At 34.8% G+C, this 25572-nt stretch overlaps 1 protein-coding gene across 2 annotated transcripts; it reads right to left on the reverse strand.

The window, feature by feature from the left end:
* Positions 1 to 5187: 5187 nt before the first annotated feature.
* On the reverse strand, positions 5188 to 24631 carry LOC124537841 (protein mesh). Of its 2 annotated transcripts, XM_047114783.1 has the most exons (22): positions 24162 to 24631; positions 16905 to 17143; positions 16194 to 16400; positions 15502 to 15660; positions 15275 to 15412; positions 14943 to 15111; positions 14593 to 14850; positions 14164 to 14503; positions 13601 to 13882; positions 13390 to 13522; positions 13213 to 13307; positions 12986 to 13104; positions 12638 to 12789; positions 12440 to 12548; positions 12185 to 12321; positions 11543 to 11672; positions 11050 to 11312; positions 9672 to 9776; positions 9450 to 9558; positions 8328 to 9224; positions 6792 to 6948; positions 5188 to 6162 (listed from the first exon to the last, which is right to left on the reverse strand). In XM_047114783.1, exons 1-22 carry the CDS (start codon positions 24511 to 24513, stop codon positions 5865 to 5867), a joined length of 4848 nt encoding a protein of 1615 aa, XP_046970739.1. In that variant the 5' UTR covers positions 24514 to 24631; the 3' UTR covers positions 5188 to 5864. The 2 variants fall into 2 exon arrangements, with proteins under 2 accessions (XP_046970739.1, XP_046970740.1); XM_047114784.1 differs by lacking the exon at positions 8328 to 9224.
* Positions 24632 to 25572: the final 941 nt, after the last annotated feature.

A 25572-nucleotide genomic window follows, 5' to 3' on the forward strand; every position in this document is an offset into this window, starting at 1 on the left:
TCGTAAATGATAAACATTTTTCCATATAGCTGTCTCCATCCATCCTTTTGAACTAGCTGCATACGATAGTTCAAAATCAAAATTTTCGGTAGTGGCCATCCCGGGTCCCAGATATTCTTCCCTTTAAATATTATTAACGGTGATAACTTTTTGCCACTTGCACTTACAGTTGTCAGAATAGTTGTATTTTCTTTTCCAGTTCCACAAGTTGTTCTGGAGCATGGTTTATTGATAGCACCAACAACTTTCGTCTTTATTGGGTCAAGAGACAAAGATGTTTCATCCGTATTCCAAATTAAATGAGGATTTTGAAAAAGGTTTAAATTAGATAATGTATCCTCTAGTAGTTTGAAGTATTCAAAGATTACAAACGGGTCCGTCAATTTCTTTCGTACGTATTCAATGGGCTGTGGATTTTTAATAGAAAGTCTGTGCCTTTTTCGAAAATTTATAAACCAGTCTTTGCCCGGTTTGTTGTTTGTATGCGTATGTAAGTTAGCTTTTAACGAACTCTGCGACTAACAGGTTTATTTTAAAATAAAATAAGCGTAAATATATTAAAATTATACACAATTTATACACATTTGTTTAAAAGAAAACCGACGACTTCTTTTATATTATATTATGCAAACGAGCACGATGCTCATCTGATGGAAAGTTTACCACCGAAGATTACCACCGCCCATGGACATCTGCGGGGCTTGCAGATGCGTTACCGGCCTTTAAGAAAGGAGTACCTACGCTCTTTTTTTTAAGGTTTCGAAGTCGTATCGGTTCGGAAAAAGCTTCGGCGAAAGCTGTTTCAACAAAGTGATTATGCACGAAAAAATTTTTCTTAAAAATCGTTTTATGGATTTTTTAACATTAAGGTCGTGCGGGTGAAACTGAATTTTGACGAGATGGCCAAAGGTGAAATTCAGTAGCCGGGATTAATCCGAACAATGCCTCTGAACATTTTCCATGAAATATTCGGTATAAGATGGAGAGTGATCTAACATCTCTACGCAAAGCCAAAGGGTCAAGCAGGTCGAAAAGGGCTTGATCGTCGATAATTCGAGCAGTTCTGCGTTGGATACGGTCAAATGGAAGGAGCTACTACTGGGGAACACCCGAGGTGTGTGCAATATTCCATGTGAGGTTCAATTTGCGCCTTGTATAGTTTTAGGCGATGAGCCGGCGTGAAATACTGTCTTGGCTTGCTGAGCACACCGAGCTGTTTTGATGTAAATTTGTCTTTGCGTTCCAATTGACCGCGGAACTGAAAGACCCTCGAAATATCCACGCCAAGTATTCCGATACTAGCTGTGGTGGCTATTGGATTCTTCTGGAATCGTGGAGATACGAGAAATGGTATTTTTTTTAGCGACTAAGGCGCAAACTTGCATCTTTTGGGGGTTGAAGTGGACTAATTTCAGCCGGGGCGTCCGAAGCTTCTAAGTGAGCCTAAGGGAGAGTACTTCCCGGCATCAGATATTTTAATAGCAAAATAGCAATCATATATGGGCTAAGTTTTGCCGGCCCCAGTTCGAGACTTTGTTTAATGAAGACTCGATTTCAGACACAAGTTTCTTCCGGTTTTCTCCGACGTTTTCCCGAGAAATATTAGCCCAGCCGGTGTATGAGGTGTCTACAGTACTGTCGTCTGCATAGCAGTGAATGTTACATATTTGCAAGTAGTCATTGATATGCAGAAGAATCAGAGTGGGTGATAGAAGCAGCCTTTTGCTGTCCACTGTTGAACATAGGCCTCCCCCAGAGCGCGCCACGCTGCTCAATCCTCTGCCTCCCTCATCGGACCAGCGGGTCGGAGGTCGTCCTACATTACCCTTACCGAGACGCGGTCTCCACTCTAGGACTCTGCTCCAGCGTCCATTTGTCCTACGACAGATATGGCCAGCCCGCTGCCACTTCAGCTTGCTGATCCTCCTAGCTATGTCTATTAATTTAGTTCTCTCACGGATAACCTCATTTCTAATTTTATCCACGAGAGAGACACCTAACATAACTCGCTTCATGGCCCGCTGAGCTACCTTTAATTTGTGGACTAGCCTCAACGTTAGTGTCCACCTCTCGGCACCGTACGTCATCACCGGTAGGACGCAATGCTCAAAAACTTTCGTTTTCAAGCGTTGTGGAATCGCCGACGCAAAGACCCGACAGAGCCGGCCGAACGCTGCCCAGCCCAACCGAATCCTCCTATCAATCTCCCTCTCAAAGTTGTCTCGGCCTTTTTGGATTATCTGGCCAAGGTTATCCTGCACAACCTCGAGGGGGATGCCGTCGACAGATATTGGTCCCAGCACGACATGTTTATTGAACATGATCTTAGTTTTGTCCATGTTCATGCCTATACCGACCCGCCGGGAGGACCCATTTAGGTCGTCCAAAATTCCGCAAAGCTATTCCAGCGTCTCTGCAAAGATGACTCTATCGTCTGCAAAACGAAGATGTGAGATGCGCTCTCCATTGACGTTGACGCCTCGTGCAGCCCAATCCAGAGTTTTGAAGACGTCCTCCATCGCGTTGGTGAACAGTTTTGGAGATATTATATCTTCCTGTCTCAACCCGTGTCGGAGCTCAATAAGTGTTGTTCTCTGGTCCTAAACTTGCACGGTCACCGTCGCAGCGTTGTAGAGACATCTCAACACGTCGATATATCGCCAGTCGATATGACATCGCTGCAGAGATTCCAGAACAGCCCAGGTTTCGATGGAATCGAAGGCTTTCTCGTAGTCCACAAATGCCATACACAGCGGTTGATTTTACTCTTCGGTCTTCTGATGCACCATATATAACGACTTTAATGTTCCCAAATCTGCCAAAAAGCTGGTGATCCAATTGCATAATTTCCCGGGAAGCCCGTAGGATGGGTGCTTTGAAAGAAGCGCTTAGTGCCATAGACCATAGTGGCATAGTGCGAAGACCTTCGCTAGGTGCAGACTGGACGCCAATGCCTCTCCCTTGCTCTCAACTGCTTCTGGCCATCTATGATTAAGGTAATCTAGAAGATCACCAGCTGAACGACCCCGATGGCAACGAAACAAGGAGGTAATGGCTAATGGCCTAAAATGGGACGGATTTGGGCGGTTGCTCTTTTTAGGGATAGGATGCATCAAAGTAGTCTTCCAGGAGTTGGACTGCTTTCGTAGTCGGCGACTATTCGGTAAAAAGCGCCGACTATCCGTTTTTTTAATTATATAGTTTGTAAATTCTCAATATAATATACATATATAGAATATATCAGAAATTTTACAACCTGTCTTACACATTTCAAAATGTAATGGCACTCTGTAAAAGGTTTATCCTCTTTAGTATCTAAAATTACTAACATGACATAGTATCTTAATAAAATGTGAGAAACGGTATCATTATTATTGCCTTTGCGTAAAATGATTCATTTTGTTTAGATTTATTGTCGTATCTAGAGCAAACGGCTTAATTTTCTGAAAAACACCTATAATACTTAAATTTTGTTTGTTTAATTAGCGCAAAATATTTTTTTGATAATACGATAGCGTTTAGCGACAAAATTTCAGGGGGGAGGGGGGGTTGTTTGAACCCCCAAAACCCCCGCCTGCCTACGGCCATGATCTTGTGTATATCAGGGCGTTTTCTTTTTTTTATATTTATTAGGCATGATTCTGAAACATTTAAAAGCTTACAAAAACTTGAGAGTAAGTAATTATGTTACACTTTTTTGGTAAAACAAAATTTTGACTGACAATAATAATCAAAATATAGTACATAGAAGAGCTTAACTAAAGCTGAACTGGTAAGCATGTAAACAATGACTGGACATCAAAACTAACCATTGTCTCGTTGTTGGTTAATTTAAGGTCTTTGATTTATTATCAGGAATCCTGACAATACATTAAGTCACACAGTTTATAGGAAACCCACACATACCAACAAATACCTCAATGGTGACTCGCACCACCACCCCTGTCAGTTAGCTACCGTTGGCAAATCTTTTTTTCAGAGAGCCCACCATCTCTGCGATGCTGAACACCTAGAGGACGAGCTACGTCAGGTCAACCTTGCACTCAACCAGAACAAGCTGCCCGTGCCTCGCCAGCATCGCAGAAGCCGTATTAAGCCACCCACAGTTTAGCGACAACCTGCATTTCTACCATATGTGAAGGGGTTACAGACAGGATTGGCAACATCTTGAAGCGAGCTTCGATTAAAACCGTTTACAAGCCTCATAAGAAAGTGAGCCAGTTCTTGAGACCTATCAAGAGTAATATTCCTTTACAAACTGCTGGAGTATATAAACTCGAATGTGAGTGTGGTTTATCTTACATAGGCCAAACAAAGAGAAGTATCGGTACCAGGGTCAAGGAACATATAGGAGATGTCAAAAATAGGCGTTCTTCAAAGTCTGCAGTCTGTGAACATGCTCTGGATAAACCTAACCATTTTATTCGATTTGATAAACCACAGATCCTCGCTAGAGAACACAGATTCATTCCTAGAATGATACGCGAGGCTATTGAAATTCAAAAATGTCCGAACTTCAATAGAGAAGATGGTTGGAGACTTTCTAACACCTGGGATCCACTTATTAAAAATTTAAAATCCCAAATCCAACAGACTGCAAGACCTAAAGATACAGTTAGTGCCTTCTGCGTGCAACCGGAACGTTACTCAAGATATCAATTGAGAAATCGTTGGCGGTAGTTGTTAATAATATTTCCTTTGTTCTTCAAATAGACAAATGTCATCTTAGTCTACCACGAACACTGTAAAGTGCTCGAAACGTCGGGATGTTTAAAAAAAAAAATTAATATACGCGATTCAAATCCCTTATAATTAGTTTTACTTAAATGTGTAATAATCGCGAAAATTTGATATTACTAGTTGATGCTCGTCTTAGCTAGATATTTTTTCATACACCAAATAAAAACTTGGGAGGCAATGAACCTCCGTGACTGACATCTGTCTATGAGAAAGGTTTCAGCGTACACAGCTATACTTTTATAAAATTTTTAAACTTGTCATAGTTTTTTTTTGAATATATTAATGTATAGTTTTTTGGTGTCTTAAATTTGACCAGATAATTGTTAATAATAATTGTTTTGGACACTGGACTCACTGACGAATACTTTTGATACAGTATTTTTTTCTAAATCGTGTCTGTTATTTAACTGATTTATTTTTAGGGCTGAAGAAAAAAAACAACTTATGTGTGAAATTAATATTTATTTTAATTAAAAACCAAATTGCCAAAATATTACACACGAAAGAATTTTAAAATACTAAATGGCACTTCTTAAGTTCAAGAAACGCTCAAGATTTAAATTATAAATGAATTTGTTAGTAGGAAAGTTTTATTGTCATGACTATTGTTCACAATATTTTATATCAAACTCAATGACTATCTAATAACATATTTAACAAGGTGGGACATTTTGACTGTAACATCTAGCGAATATTGTAGTCATTTGAACGACAACTTCTTCTTAACATTAGGTTTATAAGTTATGAAAAAACACTTATTTACTCTTAAAAATATAGTATAATTCTATGTATTTATATAATTAGTTAATGCTTGCAATTAACAAGTAGAAGAAATAATAATGATATAGTTAAATTATTTCTATATTATTTATTATTTAAATATGTTTTGGTCAAATCTTGCACAATAATTTTTCCCATTCCACTGGAGCTGGTAAAACAATCTATAATATTACTTCAAAATTGTCGCAAAAAGAAAATCCTTATTTGTAACAGTTCCTGTATTTGTATATTCGCTTTAGGTATTCATAATAATGATAATTTTCAATGCAGATTACTATTTAAATTATTAAGAGCAAGTACTTAACTATTAAAAAATAATAATTAAAATATATAGAAAAAAAATATTAATTTATTTCTGTTTCGCCAGTCCATGGCCTACTCGATTGCGGTTGTTGTTGTTGCTGCTGTTGTTGTTGCTCGAACTGCTGCGGCTGTTGGTACTGTTGTGGTTGCTGGTATTGTTGTGGCGTTGACTCCGAGTCGTTGTACTGCCCGTAGGGGTATGAGCTGTTGTCGTTTGCTGTGTCTTCCACTTTAACAGGATCAGTTGGTTCTGGACTATCTTCAGTTACATCCTTCTTGTACGGTATTGACTCATCGTCGGAATTTATTTTGATATCATCTGGATCAATGGATCGCGTTCTGCAAAAAGTATAACCAAGACGGTAAGAAAATTCGATAGACTAAATGTTGAGTTTCTTTTGTGCTTTTGAGTTGTTTGCAAAGTTCCTTTTAATAATATAAAATACCCGCTAAACATAAAAAGCGGATATTCTATAATATTGGAAGACTCATAGCTAAGAAAGGAAGTCTGTTGACTATGAAGGTATTTGGAATATTGAATTATTTGCGGTCATATAGTAATGAAGTATGCTAGGCATGAAAATCTCATCTTATTTATAGAAGCGAGTTTGTAAGAACTAAGTAAAGCGAGTAATATTTATTGAATATTTAAGCCTACATTACGCTAAAATAGTTTTTGTACAAACTTAATCTTTATTACTACATATTTAAATTGAAAAGTAGGTGTAAAGTTTAAAGTCTTATAAAATTTTATTTATTCTTTAGTGTTAGAATATACTTCCTTCGGATCAAGAAATAACAGAAAGTGATTATATATGTATATTGAATTTGATATTTGTAGAAAAATAATTCTTTGACTATTTTTTAAAAAAAATTAGGAGTTAGATGCAATAAAATATTGAAAAGTGATTTCTTGCAATATAGAACAGCTGTAAACAAGAAGACAGGGATTTTGGATTTTATCTTACTTTATTGGCAAAAAGTCGCTTTCCTCGTTTTCTTCTTCTTTCCTCTTCTTTAAGACACGCCATCCAATACAAATGAGTACCACCATTATAGGTAGCATAACTGCGCTGATAATACCCCATGTTGCTCCTAATGTTCGGGCGGAATACTCTTGCATACCTACAGAGGAATATTATATGAACGATTTTAATTCAACCATACATTTTTTCGGGTAGTTCCTACTCTATACTTAATCAAATAAGATATCACTAAAAGATATCTTTAATTCACTGTACTTGAAAATAATAAATTAATTTCGTACGCAAAACATAAAAAAATATGTTATTTTTTTTCAAATCATGGGATTCCTTAGCATATCCGATAAATCTCGACAAGATACATAACGTTTTAAGTGATAAATTGTAGAATCATGTATAGAAATTAAATATGTTATTTGAATAAAATGTATTTTCTAGTGTAATACACACTTCATTTCAAATTACTTGGTAAGACATGCAATCAAATATGATATAAAATAATAGAAGAAAACATGAAGATTTTTTTCGTCTCGAATAAAAATTCACTACTTCGTGGCATTTGGTGTATCGATTTATTTTTAAATATATTTAATTCAAATGATTCCATAATTGATTAGTTTTTAGGCGTTGGGCAAATATTCTCTGTTTTTCTGTAAATAAAAAAAATCCCACCTATTTAGATTTAGAGAAAAAAAATAAGTATTATTTATGATATGAATGCTTATTATTATTTTCGTGTCTAATTTTATGAATTTGTTTAGTTATTCATTTAGCAACGTTGCACATTGATAAAAGTTATCATCAATCTAACGCTTTATCTAGAAACAAATAAAAATGTTACCAACCTGTTTAGATCGTGTGACCCATATTTTTATGTACATGGTGATAAGAAAGCAAGTAATACAGCAGATTAGGGTAAATTAGAACAACACATCACATGACCGAGAAAATTTCTATTCCACTTTACTGTGGTAGCTTAGCTTTATTCCTTGCTTTCCTATTTAGAAAAAAAAAAAAACTTATTAAGTACCATAGTGGAAGTTATTCTACCTTTAGATTAATAAGAACAGAAATTTCCTCTCTCAGTGATATTCTTTCGATTTCGTATTTTATATTTAATCATATTTTTACATTACACTTTTTCTATGAAACAGAATTAAACATAGTCAAAAAATAGCTAATTACATCAACGGAAAAAACCACAGCTACATGAAATCCTGTACGACAGTGCACGTTATAACCATCATACGAATATAAAAACTCTTTTGTTTTTTTTTTTTTTTTTTGTAAATAGAATAAAGCTTAACAATTAAAAATAACCTAAAAATATAGCCCTGTACTCCAAAAATTGTCATCGGTTGGGCAGTGATTAAATTAATTATATTAATTACGATTTCAGTGGGATATTGAAATATTTACTAAATTAGTAATATATTAATTTAGATTAAACCATAGTAGATCGACTGCTGAAAGTAGGCAGTTCGGATGTTGGTGGGTCGATAAGTGTTTCAACAGATTTACCTCTTTGGGGGGGCATGGTAAATGTTTTAATTTCAGTTGGGGGAGCGCTTTTAGGTGGCTCTGGTAACCCTGGATTATTATAAGTATTTCTTGGACTGATATCAGGCGTTGGACTTATTGGTGGAGAATATATTTCAGAATAAGTAGGTGAATATTGGGACGGAATGGGACTGTATTGTCCTCCATATTTCGTCCCATACGGGTCTTCGGAGCCATCTTTGGTGGAATAACCAGAATCACTCGGACCAGGGAGAGCATGACGACCTGTTTGGCGTGGTTTGTTAAGATATTTTATATCATTTGCAGGTCGAGTTAGAGTTGAATCCCGATTGGATTCAGATTCTGACGGAGTTGTTAAAGACAATAAGTCTTCCTCAGATAAATCCCAAAGTTTTTCGGGGAATTCTACATCAGGAGCATTAGGTAAAGGTTCATTTGTTCTATACGTTTTGTCATAAGCACGGCGTTTCTTTGGCTTATCAGATTTACCAGAATCGCTTCTATTTGAATCTGTATAGCCTAATCCAGAGCTGTCACCATCCTGTGGTTCAGAGGGGGGTGGTGGTGCAGATCTCATGAGAGAAGAAAGGGGTTTAATTGGAGTTTCTTCTGTAGGAGTATCAAGTAATTTAGGTTTCTCATCAGAATCTTGGCTACGTAAAGTAGAGGATTTCATTGTATCTGTGATGTTTCCCATTGAAGCAGATCTAAGATTAAGCCGAGAGGCTGATTTCGATCGCGGTATGTCTTCGAAGCGGAACCCTTCTTTGCCTTCGGACTTCGGCTTGTACCAACACCAGAACCAAAGCAGGCAAATAAGGAGAGCTAAAGGTACAATAACTGCCACTATGACACCACCGGTCAAGAACAAGGCGCGCTGTGAATACTCCTGAGTACCTGTTCATAAACATTTATGACTTGAGTTCTTCAAAAATATAAATATAGTATAGAGTTATTATACACTCTTAATATACATCTATTAAACACGTTTTAACTACAATCCACTACATAGTCTTTAAGCATATTAATTAATTTTGTAAACAACTAATAATAATTAATTATTGTCTCAGTCAACGATTTCAATTTTGTTTTACTTAATTCTATTTAGAAGTAAATACTTACGTAAGCACTCAGTGTAACCGTAGTCAGGTAGGTTCCATCTGCCGTTATCCTCACAAATACGTCGCTTATCACCAACCAGATTGAAACCTTGGTTACATTCGAAGTTGACCTATAAACAAACAGTACTTATTCCATATATGTTGACATTACATTTTTAATGTAAAACCAGTGAAAGATTTTCTAAAAGTGTAACATTTCATAACTTTAATTTTATTTACTTACCCTGGTTCCTGGGGTAAAGAAGAAGTTACTTTTGCGGCCAAAACGAGGTGTCTCCAAGATACCACAACTTATCACACGACGGGCATTTTGTTCTCTTATATTCGTCTAAAAACAAAATAACACTTCAAAATAAAGAAAATAAATTATGTAAGGAACTGCAACAGTCAAAGACTAACGAATAAGACTGATGATTTCTGTGGGCATTCCCTTAACATAAAGACCTTGATAACACTACTATAATTAGAGAACAATGGACATCTAAAGATGTAAAAGCGGAGACACGCGACTCTTTAAAATAAGATATCTAATTTACTTAAAATATCGTTGAGACTCATAAAAATTCAAGATCATCATTACAAAAAATACAGACTGTATTTAATTATTACCGAATTTTTTGAAATAAGAATATGCATTTTCAATAAAATATTTAGGGGTAAAGTTAAACTATTTTTGATGAAATCAATCGAATTGATAACTCGTACATTTTTCTCAATTCCAACCGGAACAGGAAAAAGCCAAATAGACAACATGTATTATATTTACAATGGATTTGTGAATAAAATTCATTTTGAACGTCGATGAAACTGATCTCGGAATTTTGGAAATAAAATTAAAATGGAAAGAAGTAGTTAAGTGTAATAGTGTTGTGTATTAAATAAATATAGGTATATTGATAAAACTGTACAATGTAGCTGAGTTATTAGCAAATCGCATGAAATACTTAAATTAAAGGCTTGTTTAACATTTTTCCTACTTCCATTGGAATAGTTAGTAGATAAATAGACGACGAAAAATAGGAACAGGTACACATATCAAATGGTTTCTTTATATAGTTATAGATTTTCTCTATTATAAACATTTTCCCACGTTTCGCGTTTAACCTTACAATCTGCATATATTTACACACAATAATAAGAGTACTTGATTATGCTATTACGTCTTGAACAGTTTCGAGTGCGTCACGTTGATTCATCACATCCTATCGTACCTACTAATGTCTCACAATTAGTGGACTCTTGTATGCAGCTATGATTCTTTATCGTCATTATAATTACATAGTATAAAATAAATTCTCTTACCGCAGTCTGTCCCTATGTGTGATTTTTTTTTATTGATAATGATTTGAGAGGAAGGTTTTTTTATATGATACATGGACAATATAGTAAAGAAACACGAAAAAATCTTGTATTTTTAGTATGAGCATTGCATCTATGCAAGTCCGGGGCGGATCGCTCGTAAATTATATGAGGATTATATTCTTCCTTATTTTATGAAAAATCTACTGTAAATAGTTTTGATTTTAAATGAAAATGAATAAGGTTATGCATTATATTTATAACTAAAAAGTTAATAAATAAAATTAACAAGAAGTACTTACAATTGAAGAAAGATAATTCTTCGTGAATTCAGCCATATCTCTGTTAAGGGTCATACCGAAATCGTATCGACATTGATACGAATCTTGGCATATTTCAATGGCTCTCGCGACATCCTGCGATCTATTGGCAGGCAGGAAGTCTGCCGGTTCTCGTATAAAGTTCGGCACGAATTGATTGTCATTGTAGTAAGCCGCAGTTCGACCATACTCTCTTACGAATAAGGCTACACCTATATCTTTTTGCTCTCGATCGCTAAGTTGCCCTGAAAATGTTTCTTAATTAGTGAATTTACGAAAATCCTGTATATGTTTCGTACTGTGACGATTATGTTTAGAGAATTAAATTGATAGACGGGATGCTATAAACTACTTTAAGAAATATTCGACTCTAATAGAATGAGAAAAGATCTGAGAGAAATAGTTCATGCGTTACTAAGCTAGTACTATGTTTTTAAGAGTTATAATGCTGTAAATAAGTATTGTTACTACTAACAGTGTTGTCCAAAGTCTCTGTGTGCTGACTGGAAGTTGTTCACGTCTACTGCTGATAGTGTACCGTCAGGCCGTGTAAAGTCGTCATTCACATCCAATGACCAGTTGCCGAAAAGACCACGAGTTTGATTCTTTAAAAAAAAATAATTATTAATATATAAATATCATAGTCATATGAATAAGCGTTATCAATACAAAGATTCCGATGGGCTCTTTAAATTAAATTATCAGACGAAAAACATATAAGTTCTAATTAATCAGTACGAATTACTAATTTTTTTTTGGGATAATTATGCAACTTATTCTTCATGAAAATATAAATTCTAAATAATATATAAATTACATAATTGACAATAATTCTTTAGATGCTGACAGGTGACTCAAAAATTGGTTCTTATTTTTATGAAACTTGGTATAAAGCTAGGATTTGACATAAAAGGTTATTTCGTAAGTTCGTTTACTACTAGCGGTCTCGTTGATCTTCAATTCATAATAATAAATTTTACAATAGGATCCTAGGTCATTAAAAATTTGTTAGCAATAATCTAAGTCATTTTAATATGCATCTTTCACAATAAATGAAATGGCAAGATTTCATAATGTGCGAATTCTGTTTTTATAGAATAGCATGCAGGCTACTTACCATGTACGTCCAAGGTAGGAATACTCGGGCGCTCATGAATCCCTTATTTTCAATCACTTCGATTCCAGCACCCGACGTGAACATGATAACGATTTCCGACTGATTAAGGATATACATCGGCTGATAAACTGTCACACCTGGTAGAAAGACAAGACATTAGTTTTGTTATATTACTTTTTTGGCGCATGAAACTTCTGGAAATGTCAAGAGATTTAAAGAAAAATTAATGGTATTTAAAGTATCGAGCGTATTTACCGGGGAAGTACTGTACTCGGAGAGCAGTTCGATCGAAGTAAATTCTCTTATTATCTGCGAATACATCAAGTCGATATCTCCACTGGGCATGTTGTGGTCGTAGTCTAACCTATGGAAAAATTACAAAATATTTTTAATTTGATTTCAATAAACATTTGGCAATTCTGAAAAAAAAAGTCTGATTATAAGTTTCCTTACTTCAATTGGGACTGAGTTGTTTGAGGCGGCTACAATAGACGTAAGCATCGTCGCGTTAACTGGTCCATAAATATTTCTGGGGACTTGTTCAAAACGTCCTTGAACGTCGAGTTTGATTTGAGGTTGATCCACTCTCACCAAGACGTATTCTCCTACGAATTAAAAATTTAAATCAGAGGAATTATAATTGTTGACTTTAGCTTGAATATTAAAAAAAAAAGAAAAAATGTCTCGAATACTTAATAATCTTCGTTTTTTAAATCTACCGTCAATTTGTGTTCGACTGTGTCTTAAATAACACAGTCTTATTATAATTGCAAATAGAATAGAATCGTATAATTATTTTACCTCTTCCGTTAAACGTGTATTGGAGCCCATCAAAAGTAACGAAGTGGGGATCGCCAAATATACCAGCAACTCCTGGAGATTGATAAGCAACGCAGTCTTGGGATGGACGCCGCTCGAACCTTTAGAATGAAAATGCAAATATAATACATAAATACACTAGTACATAAATACCCTAGTATTTAAATATACACCCAAGAAAGCCTTACTCTGGTGACAAAATATTTTACCTGAATGTTTCACAGCCAACAGCCTGTTCTTCTTGCCACATGCAACATTGATAGAATGGGATCATATCGTGGAACCAATGGGACAACGACGGTACCTATAAATTATAATATGCAATTAGGTTATTAATAAAAATTTACTAAATTTATAATTAAAAATATTTTTTTATTTAAATTTACCTTGTTAGCTTCATTGTAAGGAGTAAATCCGAAGTCGTGAGATCGGCGAGGTCTTGAACCCCACATCTGATCATAGGACAACATGAGGAACCCATTCTTATCATAACAACATTGTTGACCTGATCCCTCCGAGCTGTAAAAATACGTTTTGATTTATTCTCTGGGCTTATAAAAGTAATAAATCAAAGAATAAAATATTATTTCTTCTTACCTCGGAGCACCGCTTCTGACGCAATGTATACCTCCCCAGTGATACCTACATGTAGGGTTTATATCTTTATCGCAATCCAGGTCGGGCATGAAACGTCCTTTGTCCAGCAACGCATGTTCTAGTGTACAAGGACACACCCAGACTTGCGCTGCAAAGTTCTTCAAGAAACGGTCCGATCGAAGCCAGTTGTTGCACATGGTCTGTGGCCAACGTTGTCCGTGAATCCTTTCCCATTGCGGAGCGAAGTACCAGCCGAGGGGAATCGGTCGACTCCATAGAACTCTGGTTTAAATAATATGTTGGTCAATCATAGTACTCTTAATTCGATTTATATCGACATATTGTGTAATAACATTCGCTATGTTTACACATAAAATTGTTTATATATTCATTTATGGCGATATCATTAGTACCCGATGGAAGGCTTTTGAGCAACCCCACCCGGGTAAATAGTACTCATTCATCAGATATTCCGCCATTGTCTATCGGACGATGACCACATTCCAACGCCTATTTTGTACAAAACGTGAAAAAAATATATTTATATTTATAAAAATACTCACGGAGAAATGGGAACGTTCTTAAATACTTCAGGAGTTGTTAAGTTAATTTGAAGGAATCCAAACTGCATGTCATTGTGCATAAGATTGTCCCTGTTACGGAAGTTTTGTGGATTGATAACGTATTCTCCCGTATTAGCCACACCCATTTCAATCATGTCGATGAATTCCAGCTGTGGTCTGATTGTAACCTCTTTGTATCCCCATAAGCTGATCTGTAGCTGCACGTTGAGGTTCGTGGTCAAATTGAAGCGGTCCCATGTTATTCTGACTTCAGGTGGATATCTTTCGTGGACCGCATTGTCCGGGAAGAATATTTTTTCTGTTGCAGTTGCGGGGGTTTCTGTAAAATAAATAAGATATGTGTAACAATGTAACGCCGTCTGAAAATATGTTAAAGGTATGAAACACATGTATTCTTAGGTCCCTTACCTACGAAGAATTTTCCTTTCCACTTATAAGGCTCGTTGTTAATAGCGATTTCAAATCTAGCATAACCGTTGTGCCAGAAACGTGGTTGGACACAAATAGCTCTGTTAGAATCTACAACTGCTCCTATGACAGATTCCGTGTCAAATCTACATGTTATACGATCGTTCGGTTGGAAGCATGGACCGGTGATGTTGACGATTGTACCACCGAGCATATTACCACTCTCAGGTGCAAACATAAGTGGAAGATTTGCTCCATCTGAAAATCAATTATATTTATATTTAATATAAGGTTCAATTTTATCTATGTAACATTGTAACTTACTGCTAACTGTGTTAATAAATGCTTACCAATATCTTTATTGCAAGTGCCCATAAGTATTTTTTCGTCTATTCGGAATATGTGTCGTCCTGGGAAGCCGTTAGCCCAACCTCTTCCAGTCAAGTCTCTGAGTACTGATGCTTGAGAATAAGGTTTGTATTCATAGCTTTGTGTACCGTTTCCAGCGTTGAAACCAATCTAAATTAAATTAAAATAACATCAGATAAATTGACTTAATAACTTGAATAAGTAAAGTATTCAATAAAAATAATCAACACACTCTTCACTTCACAGGGAATTAATCTTAGTAATTGTATTCTGAGTTTTCTTTTAACGGAATGTGGAATATTTATATACTTACATATGCTGGTACACCACCTTCTCCAGTAGTGGTATCACCACCAGCCTCTGTATGAGAGCTCCAGTTTATTTCGAGATAGTTAAAAATCGCATACGTAAAAACTTCATCCGTTGCAAGTACCATTTGGAAAGTGTTTGTCTGTAAAACATCGTTTAAGTGATTACAACATCAATTACAAATAATTTATAGTTAAATAGTAAAAGTTGAAAATATGTTCTCAAACTTACCATAAACAGTGAATTGTCGATACCACCAGCGAAGGACATATTTTTCCATGTTATAGTGACAACGTGTTTTGGGAAAAATGTTTCGGAACCAATAACACCTTCGCGAATGTCCCAAGTGACACGTTCACGCATCTCAACGCCGAGCTGGTCTGTTCGAGTCTGTAACAGAAAAAGACATATAAACATTTGTTAATTTTTTTACAGTTAAGGTATTATAGAAAAGTAATGTTTCCAAAAGAAAAGTTTACTAATTTGGTATTTTGTTGTTTTAGGAAATGTTTACGACGTTCTTTCTTAGAAATGTTATTATTTTTTTTGTCATGTATATTGGTGAACTGGCGATTGGACTACATTATAGTAAGCGGTCACCAGGACCTATAGCCATTGGTGATTTTTGAAATATTAATAAAACCTCTTATCACTAAAGCGATCTATCAACCTTGCGAATTAATGTGTAATATCCCTTGTTGCCTGTAGTTAGAATAGTTCAACCAGCTTTTAAACTTTCACACAAAAATACTAAGTATTGTCATTTTGTGGGAATTCTACACAAAACATATTATGAGTGGCTGGGTCTACCATACAGGCTGGCACAAAGCCCGTCACTAATTTATGATGATTATGCCAATCAACACCTTTTACAAGAATTTATAAATATACCAATATAATTTGAGGTTTATATAAATACTAACTTGAAGATCTCTATCCATTCTGAAATAAACACCAGGTCTTCTCTGATCAGGATCTTCGGGTCTTTGACTTCCGATACGGCACTTGCTGAAGAAGATACCGATGAAGGAGGGGTCGTTGACATTGGGCCAGTCTCGCACGGGGAACGAGAGCGGGTAGGTGTAGTGATCTGGCGGGTCACTGAAGTATATGTACCCGTTCATAGACAGCTGAAAAATAAACATTGTTTGTTATAAAAGCAATAAGATATTTCCTATAGCTACAGTCGAGATGGCCCAGGAGTTAGAACGCATGCATGTTAACCGATGATTGTTGGTTCAAATCCAGGCAAGCACCGCCGATTCATGTGCTTAATTTGACTTTATAATTCATCTCGTGCTCAGCGGTGAAGGAAGACATCGTGAGGAAACAATATGCATGACAAATTTCATAGAAATTCTGCAACATGTGTATTCCACCAACCCGCATAGGAACAGCGTGGTGGAATATGTTCTAAACCTTCTCCTCAAAGGGAGAGGAGGCCTTTAGATCAGCAGTGGGAATTTTGCAGGCTGTTGTTATTGTTGTTGTTGTTGTTGTTTTATAGCTACAAAAATTAAAACATGAGTCTATTATCCATGGGCCAATAACAATGTAAATAATTCATGAATATTAAATACTGTGTAGAGATGTCAGTAAAGATAAAACAGCAACCTATTATTTACAATACTCACTCGCGTATAATTGTAACGAAATCCGAAGAATGGAAGTTGAAAGTTGAAGTTCTTGTGTATTTGAGGAGTAGACGTGTGAATGTCTCTCTGGTAGTCTCCGATGTTTTCATTTCCGCCTTGATCGTAGAACCAGTACATAAAGTTTCCTCGGATCTGTGCAAGTCTTTGCGGCGTGATGACGTAGGACTGCCCATTGTTTTGGTAATTCGTTGAAGGCAGCACTCTGCCATCGATGTGAGCTGAGGAAGGAAATTGATATTTTATAATTAAATCTTCAAAATATTATAATTCCGACACTAAAACATTCTGTTTCATTTTGAGAATAAAGTAATAGTTTAATATTAGGCGAGAATAGTAAATGATACATAAAGATATTTAAAATGGTTTAAACAAATCAAGTTATTGGATTAGTAATATTATCAGTCTGCTGGATGATGTGCAATTAATTTATAGTATCAATCGACGATCTTATTGCAAATGTCATTCCGCATATAGTCTAGTCATTGTTTTTTCGCTATTCGCTTTTCAATAGACGTCTTATATATTTATGATGTCTAACATGTTTATGTAAAGATTCATTAATGAAGTGATCACGATCACATACCTGCTACCATAATAAATGCCAAGGCGTCTTTAGTTTACAAACTAGACAAAAATTATTAATTCCCTCTGGCAATAGATACCCAATTATTTTCCATTTTCCATTATTGTTCACATTTTTTATGGTATAAGTTGGCGGACGAGCATTTGGGCCACCTGATGGTATGTGGTCACCATCACCCATAGACAATGACGCTGTACGAAATATTAACTATTCCTTACATCGTCAATGTGCCACCAACCTCGGGAACTAAGATGTTATGTCCCTTGTGCCTGTAGTCACACCGGCTCACTCACCCTTCAAACCGGAACACAACAATACTGAGTACTGTTATTTGGCGGTAGAATAACTGATGAGTGGGTGGACCCAGACGGGCTTGCACAAAGCCCTACCACCAAATAAGATTTTACAAAATACAAATTATCTTCACTAATATAAAATTGATTTACCATATAATATATTCTATGATATACGCTTTTATATCGTTATACTATTTATTCGTATCGTCGTATATTAACGATATACGACGATATAACTTGGGACGAAAGTTTTGTGAGTTTATTGTGTTGTATGATTAATGTTTGGACATATCGTAAGAAAACCTGCATGTGTCGGATGAAATGCCATGAGTGTCACAGAGAAAACCATGGCCAAACTCATTTACTCATAAACTTAGTGACGTATAATAACGATGTAACGTTATCATCAATAGACAATCACATAGTTGTATGTGAAAATCCAAGATTGGCAGGCAGCAGTACTTTTACGTGGTCCGATAGGACCACGTAAAAGTACTGCTGACTGCTTACAGTCCCAATTTGTATTTATATTATATTTAACTACTTTTCGAAGTTAATGGGTACGATAAAATTATACTGTAAGTGTAGTTTAAAGAAACAAACTTGGTGGTACAGCTTTATTTCGTAGTGGAGTCTGGCCCATCTGGTCGGCATAATGTCAGTAATTGCAATTACTCTACCTTCAAACAGCAATATGTATTGTATTGTTGTGTTGCAGTTTAAAAGGAGAGTCAAGTCAAAGTCAAAAATCTTTATTCAAAATAGAAGTGATTACACTTACGTATTAATTGTCAAAAAACCTACCACCGTTTCGGAATTTAACACCTCAGACCTGAGATTTTTTTTTTCATATCCTGTTACATATGTAGAGTGAGCCATTATTCATACAAGCATAACAAAAAACAGGGAAAAACGACATGGTCAAATTTTCTTACAGTGTCAACGTCTATGCTCAGTGACGAATACTTAATATCAGGTGGCAAACACCTTGCACATTTAAAAAACACACGAGAGTACTTAGCCTATATAGGACATCTCTATATCTATGGACTGATATTTTTAATCATATGGTTTGTAATTTTGTAGCGATGTTAGATTCAAGCTAAATGGAGATTGGATACATCGCCTACCCATAAAAAATAATAGGCTATTTGACAATACGAAATATAAATTATGAATTATTGTAATCAGCGTATATTATGAGTTTAAAAATGGTTATTTATTAACGAAAGTTGAAAATAATACTTAATTTTTTCAAAAATCCATTAATAAAAATGAATTTTTTCAAACGTTTGTCACGTGATACAAAACGCTCCTGATTGGCCGGGCTTATGATGAAGTCACTTTCTTGCAAACCTTGCTTTTCTACTATATGTACCGCAGATTAAAATACCAGAAAGTGACGTCACTGACCCCATTGCAGCGCCATATTGTCCACGTAGCGTTTTCGAGCGCTATTTACATATGGAATTTTTAATATGATATTTTTCGGTAAATTTGTACTAGAAATAAAAAAAATCAAGTTTTACTGGGTTCCTTAACTTCTACTAAATAATATAAAACGGATTTTAAAAACCTGTCAAATAGCCTATTGAGTCATAAATTTATGATGTTTATGTAACAAACAAAAACAACTTAAATAATAATTTACTAAAGAATTCTTTATAAATATCTCAGCAAATTATTGTTAGCTGTTTTTCGCTCAGAGGCCCAAACAAGCTTAACAGTATCGATGCGTTCCGATAAATTTGATAACGTATCAACACTATCGTTCAACAGTTATTCCTAGTACGAATGATGTCAGCTTTATAACTCCTTTGTTTTATAATATAATGAAATACAAACAGGCTGTACTAATTACATGATTCATTAGGAATCTTTTAGAGTCATCATAGAGTGTCTATGAGTTATGTTATACCTGATAAACATATCATACACACGGATGAATATGTATCGTTATCATTTTAATTAGCAATTAATTATATTACATACAAATTATTATTACAGTGCTTCGGCATAGATTTGGCTTTAAATAGCCTTCTGATGTTCCATCGAAATTTATGGATACAAACCAAAAACAATGATATTTAGTCATAGACAATTTTATTACTTTTTACTTTTACGTTTACGTTTTTTAAAGTAATATGGCGATGAAACGAGTTATAATTAATTAACTAAGGATTTAATTACAGATAATGATGAATGCGAGACAATCTATTAACATGTTGTATACATTTTTTATTTATTATGCAATATATTGGAATGTTAAGTGATTTTAAATTTCAATTTGTAGTAAAAATTATATTTTAAAGTATTTTTGTTTATGTGTTTGAAATCATTATATGCCCTTTCATTAGATGTCAATGAAAAAATCTTTAAAAACATTATGTATGTCTATTGTTGTACGTACAACAAATTATAAATGAAAAATTCACAAATTGAACATGTTTTAAGAAAGAAGATTTTGCTACTTTCTTGGCAGGAGATAGTTTTCCTGAAGTTGTAACTATTGTGTTTTGGAGAGTTAATACACTTTTATCTATGGTAATTAATCCCAAGTAAACTTGCTATTAGCACAATCATTTTATATACCTATGTGGCTTGAAGTTACATAAGTTTAATAAATTTTAAAAAAGGAACATATGCAATATTTTAGGTAAAACATATTTAAGTAATTAAAAGTTATAATTCGTAACCTAATAAATGATAGTAACTATAAATTGTAAATATACATATTTAGTTATACTCAGCAAGTTTATGTTTAATCAGCGTTGTAGTTGTAGTTGTATAATTAATTATGATTTGTATTTTTTTTAATTTACTTCTTCAACATATGGATATGGCCATACAAACATTGTATTAAATACTGACTGACCTTATTTCTCCATTTTAGAAGATGAGTAAATCAATATAAGAAAGTATATTAAAACTCAGTAGAGCTTGCTAGTATTTGAAATCACTATCTTGGGTTGAAACTCGAGTCCAATTATTTATAAGTAAACTATGTGAAGTAACAGCCTGGAAATTTCCCACTGCTGGGCTAAGGCCTCCTCCCCCATTAAGGAGAAGGCTTGAACATATTCCATCACGCTATTCCAATGCGGTTTGGTAGAATGCACATGTGGCAGAATTTTGATGTAATTAGACAAATGCGGATGTTTTTCTTCACCGCCGAGCACGAGACGAATTATAAACACAAATTAAGCAAATATATATATATTGGTGCTTGCCGGATTTGAATCCGAAATCATCGGTTAAGATGCACGCGTTCTAATATAGCCATCTCGGCTCATTATTTATATCTACTATAAATTAAGTAAGTACAGCATTCTGCAATTATTTAAAAACAATATATACTTCTTTGTAACATTAATTATTATTATTTTCTACAATCGACTTCAATTGTTATTTAGGCTTTAGCACGCCCTCATTATCACGGGCCCAGTAAATCTATGATAAAGACCGCACCTTATGAATTATAACCATATCAAATAAAATACACCAGCTATATATGAACGCACCTTATTACAAACGACAATTCAAACTTGTGGGTTTATACAGCAAGCTATGAAGCCAATTAGGTAAAGATAAGGGCTTCATATTTTATCAGGTCAGATAAACAAAACTCGCCTCGTTTTGAAATTTAACTTTACTATAAGAATGATTTCATAGCGTTGATATCATAAATTGTAGGTCACATAATACTTTTATACAATTCTAGAGATTAAGGTTTTGGTCAATTAACACTTTAGAGGGCAATGTATTTCCATTTTAATTTATTTTCATACTAGTTTTCGCCCGCGGCTTCGCTCGTGTTTTAGGGGCTTGGTTGTCATGTGTTAGGCAAAAAACGTACAAAAACCTTCTTTCTTTAAGTTCCAATTTGCTTCACACCAAAATTTCATCAAATTCGGTACATTGGTTTGGCCGTAAAACAGCGACAGACAGACAGACGGAGTTACTTTCACATTTCTAATACTTGACATAGATTAAAAGAGATATGCATTGTTACTAAAAATGCTGAGATGGCCCAGTGGTTAGAACGCGTGCGCGTGTTAACCGATGATTGCGGGTTCAAATCCAGGCAAGCACCACTATATATATGCTTAATTTATGTTTATAATTCATCTCGTGCTCTGCGATGAAGGAAAACATCGTGAGAAAACCTGCATGTGACAAATTTCATAGAAATTCTGCCACATGTGTATTCCACCAACCCGCATTGGAACAGCGTGGTGGAATATGTTCGAAACTCTCTCCTTAAGGGAAGAGGAGGCCTTATATCAGCAGTGGGAAATGTACAGGCTGTTGCATTCCTGTTGGAACATATTCCACCACGCTGTTCCAATGCGGGTTGGTGGAATACACATGTGGCAGAATTTCTATGAAATTTGTCACATGCAGGTTTTCTCACGATGTTTTCCTTCATCGCAGAGCACGAGATGAATTATAAAGACAAATTAAGCACATGAAACAGAGGTGCTTGCCTGGGTTGAATAAAAAGTATGCATATTTTAATTCAGTTTTTCTTCAATTTATATCATAGATCTTTTTCTGTCTGTTTGTCTTAAAGCATTTTCATACGATTGTCAACAATGAACGGAATGATTCATAACAAAAGGTCTCCGCGTAAAATTTCCTTGATGTTCATAATTTAGGCTGAAAGTTACTTGATTATGATTATTGAAAATGTCAGATACCTACCTAATGGGATCTTTACTTGTGTGCGTCGTAACCAGTAAAGTTATACGCATTATGATACATTTAAGCGGATCCTTATTCTACTAAGTGAGATGTCCGGACGAGTTAGCATATTTATGTTACTAATTAAATGGTAAGCAAGTGAAAACCTTTCAGGCATTGAGGAGTTTATCAAGAATATTAACGAACATAGTCACTGAATGGTGAGTAATTGTCGGTCATCACGAAAATGCGCTTAGTTCTAATAACCCCTTATAATTGTCTGACGAATATGATACATCCTTCGGTGTATGTAATTTAAGACAACATTAGGTGTATTTTCTGTTAAGTAGCCCTAAGTTCCTGAGTCTCATTGCATGGTGTAAATGCAAACATTTATAGTCTAACTTATTTATCAATAATACAGGGAAATTACTGATAATTTTCTACTTGAAGCCTATTTATGCCAACTATCAATCTACACATATAATAAAATTGTAGAGCCTATTTGTAATATTAAATTAGCCAATTTTTACCATATGACTATGTGTATAGGTATACGGTACATATACGATCTGTTTGTTCTGCCTAACTTTTGAAGCGGCTGGACCGATTTTGACGTGGCTATCACTGGCAGATAGCGGAAATAATAAGGAGTAAATGAGGCTACTTTTGTACGACTTAATATCATAAAAGCTGTCTAATACAGTATTTATAAGTTATAGTAAAATTTACGAACTGAACAATAACTTTTTTGTTAAATTCGAACGCGCGCGAAGTCGCGGGTACGGTTAGTTCTATTAATATAATTATTACATAAAGCTCGTTCTGTAATAAACATTATTTATTTTTATTTAGTAATACAACTTTATTTACGAGTCAATGTACTTAATTAAATTTATCCATGTGTGCAATACCGTTTGCACAATGACATTCTGTGGTGAGTCATCTGAGTCAACTTTTCTGACTCATTCTCTATTACTTAGTGGCTCATAGATAGACTGGGTTTAGTTCATGTTACAGCTAAACATTTAATTTCATAATCGTTAGTTTTGATTGGACTTATGGAATTATCCCTATATGTATGTTATATTTTATCTAATAATACGTATCGCTTGCGGTTTCGCTCGCGTTTCAGGGTGACAAATAAAAAGTTGTCACCTGTTAGGCAACAAAATTGACCTATTTCCTTCCTTGGATTTAAAACTTGCTTCATGCCAAATTTCATCAAATTCTGTTCAGTGGTTTGGTCGTGAAAGAGCAGACAGTACAGACAGAGTTACTTTCACATTTATAGTTAGTACAGATGGTTGATTATTATGTATATGTCTAGATCGATTATAAAAAATGAAACACCTCGAAGAAAATAGCGTCCAGAAGTTGGCTACTAATTACAAGCACACAGTTGAAGTAGTATGGCGATGGCCGAGTGTAGGGCGTAGCTGTCACGCACACTTAGTTAATAAAGTTGGCTCCCTTGTATTAGGGTTTTTGTACTTCGACATTTTATCATGATATATACATAATAGTTTATTATGTTTTAATTTACCTTACATCTGCATTGTACACTACTGATTATGTATTACCCATTATTTGATTAAAATTATAAGGATTACGTTATCAATGCGTTAAGCTATTTTTAAATCGATTGTAAAGTTTCAATAAATTTTTACATACCATATTCAGTATTTGTAACGGATGTGGTACCAGGCGAAGATATCATTTGTCGCTCATTTTGTACATCGCTCGATCCGAAATCGACTGCTTCTAAATTGATAGCAGTATCACCTGCTAGGGTGTCATCGGCTAATTGATATTTCCCACTCTTTATTTCTAACGGTTCCACATTCGATATCAATTCTACCGCTTCATCATTTTCTTTATTCTCTGTGACGTCACTTTCTGGAATCTCTGCTTCCAACGCATTATCATCACTAACAGTGTTTTCATTATCGTTAACTATAGAATCTTGTCCTATAACACAAGCACTAAACGCTAGTACAAACAAAAAAACTAATTTAACACCCATTTTCTTGCACGAGCACGATTTCAATCACATTATTTTTATTCTTTGATCCAGTTATCTCATTGATAAGTTTTCGCAGCTACAACAGGTACTTTACTATTGTAGTCAGAAACTGGAGTGTTAAAACATTGTGTGCTCAATAACGAGCCGTTATCTTTATTAAATATGATAAGATAGCAAATAGGAACGTTGGGTGTGCCAAATTCTTTGTTATAATCCTCGGTCCTGTGAAGGGCCTCTGCATTTATTAATTTGTAATTAATTGAAAGCCTCTACGCAATTTTATATCTTGTATCTAACAAACATTCTGATCTCAAGGTGGGGTGGGGTTATAATAATATATCTGATATCTAAGTACGAACTTTAAATTGTGGACTTTGCTTGATTTGTTTTTACATCATACGTTCGTAAGGCGTATATCATTTCTACCTTCAAAATTTGGTGCAATTGGAACAAAATCCTAACTTTTATTTGTTCTTCAAGAACTACGCACGCATATATGACAACTTATTCATTAAATACACGTTGTATTTCATGATCTGAGATAAGATCGTACAACTTTTTATCTATTTCTAATTCAAGAGGTAGTTTACTTTTTTGGTACACAGTTTTGTTTTGACCTAATTTGTGAGCTACTCATTAATGTATTTACTATAATTAAGTAATACACCTAACTATAATGTCCTTGAAAACTACCGTAAGGAAATTAAAATGACTTTACAGGAACAGCGTGATGGGGTTTTTCGAAATGCGGTTCTGTAATAATTCACCTCGTACCTCACTAGAGAAATCTTGTTTGCGGTGAGTTTCTTCTCACAGAATATCTCTAAAGGAGTATAGAGCTGAAAAAAAAATAGACTTGTGTACACCTGTAACTTACTAATTTATTACATTCATCTATACTGCTTCTATATTTTGATAAACACCTTTATCATTTCAAAAGTTGAGTTCGATGGATTTATTCAGAAGAAAACAATTCACTACACAGAAATGATAATTTGTCACCGATAATATGGTACTCGCAAATAATTATAGACCATATCTTCTAAACAATAAGGCATA

This window comes from Vanessa cardui, chromosome 19, assembly GCF_905220365.1.
Source record: "Vanessa cardui chromosome 19, ilVanCard2.1, whole genome shotgun sequence".
In the NCBI taxonomy this organism is placed as follows: Eukaryota; Metazoa; Arthropoda; class Insecta; order Lepidoptera; family Nymphalidae; genus Vanessa; species Vanessa cardui.

Coding starts and splice junctions, on each gene's coding strand:
- LOC124537841 (XM_047114783.1), bottom strand. CDS start 24,513: ATGGGTGTTAAATTAGTTTTTTTGTTTGTACTAGCGTTTAGTGCTTGT. Junction 11,673..12,184: donor TCCTACCTTGGACGTACATG/GTAAGTAGCCTG, acceptor TTTTTTTTAAAG/AATCAAACTCGTGGTCTTTT. Junction 6,163..6,791: donor AGCGACTTTTTGCCAATAAA/GTAAGATAAAAT, acceptor TACTTTTTGCAG/AACGCGATCCATTGATCCAG.